The 3,873-nt window shown below is 52.9% G+C and overlaps 1 protein-coding gene across 1 annotated transcript; it reads left to right on the top strand.

Moving 5' to 3' along the window:
• The first annotated feature begins 608 nt into the window (after positions 1-608).
• LOC149842464 (uncharacterized) lies at positions 609-3,233 on the top strand. The gene has a single exon (XM_089999191.1). It carries the CDS (start codon positions 1,026-1,028, stop codon positions 2,952-2,954), a length of 1,929 nt encoding a protein of 642 aa, XP_089855317.1. The 5' UTR covers positions 609-1,025; the 3' UTR covers positions 2,955-3,233.
• The last annotated feature ends 640 nt before the right edge of the window (positions 3,234-3,873 follow it).

The raw sequence follows: 3,873 nt of genomic DNA, 5'->3' as shown, positions 1-3,873 counted from the left end.
CAAATGTTGATGTGACCACAAGCCAACAGTAAAACAGGCGCTTTTAACACGTCACGGTTGAAAGAATGAATGCAGATCACGTCAGGGGGCACCTACCGATGGTTAACCATCAGGGGCCCCTTGGATGCCGTTGGATAAGTCAAGGGTCCTTTTTTTTTTATGCCATTCATTCGCGGCAGCAAACATCATGATTGGAATTCCCTTTTCCGGTCTCAGCCGTCCATCATCATTGCGATGCGAGCATACAAAATTTTGTGCAGCACCGTAGTTGCTGACTTGTTGTTTCATTGTGGCTCATTGGCATTGCTACGAAGGAACGGCAGGGACCCCATAAACACTTACTTAAGAGGCGTATTACCCTTTTGCGTCCACAAGCATTACCTATGCACAAATGGCAACATAAGCAATTATAACTTGATTCTTGGTTAGGGTCAACGAGTCACTTGTAGCAAGTGAATAAAATAAAATAAATAGCAGTTTTTTTGCCTAGGATAAATTAGAAAAACAACCTCACTCACCACCACTCGGGCAAAAACTATCTTTAGAAGTTGGAACAATCTCCTTTCCCTTTACATCAATTTTATAAACAAAAGGGGAATACCGGAAAAAACTCTCTGAATTGCACAGCCTAATCCTGGAATGGAAAGGGTGATTTGGGTAGACCGAAACAGAAGAATCGTTCCCGTCGATTGAAGGGGGAGGGGGAGGGGGAGGGGAAGGTAAGTTACCGTGCATCCCCCATCTCTTGTCTTCTTTCTTCATCCAATTACCCATCTTCTCTGTAAGGCAAGCTCCAAACAACCTGTCTCTCCTGTGAGAAACACGCATACAGAGGGAGAGAGAGAGAGAGAGAGAGAGGCGTGGGCGCGTGAACGCCTAAGAAGAGAAAGAAGAAGAATAAGAGAAAGCGAGAGGAGGAGGAGGGGATCATATAATATCATTATCATCATCATCTTTTTCTTCTTCTGTTGGGCCGGCCGGGAGGGAGGAAGAGAGAGGGCGGGCCTGCCTCGGCTGGGGCTGCGATGGGCGACACGGTGAAGCAGCGGCTGACGAAGCCGATTCAGCTGGCGGATCAGGTGACGAAGGCGGCGGACGAGTCGCAGACGTTCCGGCAGGAATGCGCGGAGATCAAGTCGAAGACGGAGAGACTGGCGGACCTGCTGCGGCAAGCGGCCCGCGCATCGTCGGATCTGTACGAGCGGCCGACGCGGCGGATCATCGACGACACGGAGCAGGTGCTGGAGAAGGCGCTGGCGCTGGTGGCCAAGTGCCGAGCGGCGGGCGTGATGAGGCGCGTCTTCACCATCATCCCCGCTGCTGCCTTCAAGAAGACGTCGTCGCAGCTGGAGAACTCCATCGGCGATGTCTCGTGGCTGCTACGCGTCTCCGCCATTGGCGACGACCGCGGGGAGTACCTGGGCCTCCCGCCCATCGCGGCCAACGAGCCCATCCTCGGCCTCATCTGGGAGCAGATCGCCACCCTCCACACGGGCTCCCTTGACGACAAGGCCGACGCCGCCGCCTCCCTCGTCTCCCTCGCCCGCGACAACGAGCGCTACGGCAAGCTCATCATCGAGGAAGGGGGCGTCCCCCCACTGCTCCGGCTCGTCAAGGAGGGTCGCATCGAGGGCCAGGAGAACGCCGCCCGGGCGATCGGCCTCCTCGGCCGCGATCCGGAGAGCGTCGACCACATGATCATGTCCGGCGTCTGCTCCGCCTTCGCCAAGGTGCTCAAGGAGGGCCCCATGAAGTTGCAGGCCATCGTCGCCTGGGCCGTCTCAGAGCTCGCCTCCAACCACCCTAAGTGCCAGGACGATTTCGCCCAGACCAACACCATCCGCCTCCTCGTCAGCCACCTGGCCTTCGAGACGGTCCAGGAGCACAGCAAATACTCCATCCCCACCCACAACAAGGCCGTCCCTGCCGCTGCCGCCCAAAACCAGGCGACGGCCGGCACCACCGACGCAGCCACCGGCACCATGTCCATGCACTCCGTAGTTAAATCGAGCATGGCCAACAAGAACCACCAATTGAGCCACCCTAACCCCAGCCAGATGCACGCCGTCGTCAACAACACCATGAAGACCCACCACCAACAACATGCCAACAGTGGGCAAAACAAGCACCAAGGGAACACCAAGATGTCGCTCGCGGGGACCAGCATCAAGGGAAGGGAATACGAAGATCCGGAGACAAAGGCGAACATGAAGGCGATGGCGGCACTGGCACTATGGAAGCTGGCCAGGGGAAACGTGCAGATCTGCCGCAGCATCACCGAATCGAGGGCGCTCCTCTGCTTCTCGGTGCTGCTGGAGAAGGGGCCCGAGGACGTGCAGTACAACTCTGCCATGGCGCTCATGGAGATTGCGGCAGTAGCGGAGCAGGACGCCGACCTGCGGCGTTCTGCGTTCAAGCCAAACTCTCCGGCCTCCAAGGCGGTGGTGGACCAGATGCTAAAGGTGGTGGTCGAGGAGGTGGCGGACACGCGGCTGCTTGTGCCCTGCATCAATGCGATCGGGTGCCTGGCGAGGACGTTCCCGGCGAGGGAGACCCGCCTGATCCCGCCGTTCGTCAGGCTGCTCGACGAGAGGGAGGGGGTGGTGATGAGGGAGGCGGCTGTGGCTCTCACCAAGTTCGCCGGCAAGGAGAATTACCTCCACGTCGACCACTCCAAGGCAATTGTTGAGGCGGGTGGGGTGAAGCATTTGGTCCAGTTGGTGTACTTTGGGGAGCAGATTGTGCAGATCCCGGCATTGGTCCTGCTCTGCTGCGTCGCTTTCAGCGTGCCGGATAGCCCCGCCCTAGCCAACGCCGAGGCGCTCACCGTGCTCGAGTGGGCGTCGAAGCAGGGGAACATGATCCAGGACCCCATTGTTGATGAATTGTTGCCGGAGGCCAAAGGTAGGTTGGAGGTGTACCAATCTAGAGGCCACAGGGGAGGATTCCACTGAGAATGAGAGAGAAAAAGATGGTTGGTTGATTTGTATCACTACGAGAGGGAAAGAAACGAAAAAGAAGAGAAAGAAAACTAACTTGTTTCTTCTTCTCTTTGCCTCTTTTTTCGAGGTTTCTTTACGAGAGGTGTATATAGATTCTTTTGTTGTTCTCTTGGCTTTTCAGAGATTCATTGTTGTTTCTATTTAATTGATTATTTATTGTTGGGTTTCTTGATGAGTAAGAAATGGTGCCTTTAGAGCTCGGAATAACATGAAAAAACAGAAATTTTAAGTTAGATGTGAGTAATGGTTTTGGGGTTTTTGCGATGGATGGAGAACGTGCAAAAGATGGTGTTGTTTACCATGTTAACTGGGATGAAGGCCACAATTTCTTCATTCTTTCTCCGTTGCATCTCCTTGCTAATTCAAGTGAGATCTTCCTCGGGTCAGAATCGGAGCTCGTAGTATTAGCTTTGATTATAAATATCATGTGAACAATTTGTCATTTTGTTTTACCTTTTAATAAATTTTCTTCATAGGTGATACATTGACAAATGTGATCAGTTGTTTCTTCGCCTATGTTGAAGTTTGCAGAGTTGCTGTTCAGGTCAGCATCCTCACCAAGCAACTCATTGTTTTTCATTTCCTTGTGTTTGTTTTATTTTCCTTTTAGTACCTATAACCAAGCTGAATGAGTTGCTTAGTTACTTCCCACAGATAGAAGGTTGAATTTTCCCCAGAGAGATAAAGGATCTCTCCATTACCTGGCCTTAACGAATTTCTAGTGCTTGGAAGGCTCTATCTTGCGTACACTGCAGTGACAGAAGAATAGTACTGAAGTACAAAACACATCTTGCCGAAATTCCTTGCAGAAGCGCAATTTCATCACCATCCCCTTTACTCTTTCCTCCCCCACGCTTGGATCGTGGAATTT

Source organism: Nuphar pumila, chromosome 3, assembly GCF_984573655.1.
Source record: "Nuphar pumila chromosome 3, dmNupPumi1.hap1.1, whole genome shotgun sequence".
Classification (NCBI taxonomy): Eukaryota; Viridiplantae; Streptophyta; class Magnoliopsida; order Nymphaeales; family Nymphaeaceae; genus Nuphar; species Nuphar pumila.
This window is presented reverse-complemented; position numbering and strand designations above follow the sequence as displayed.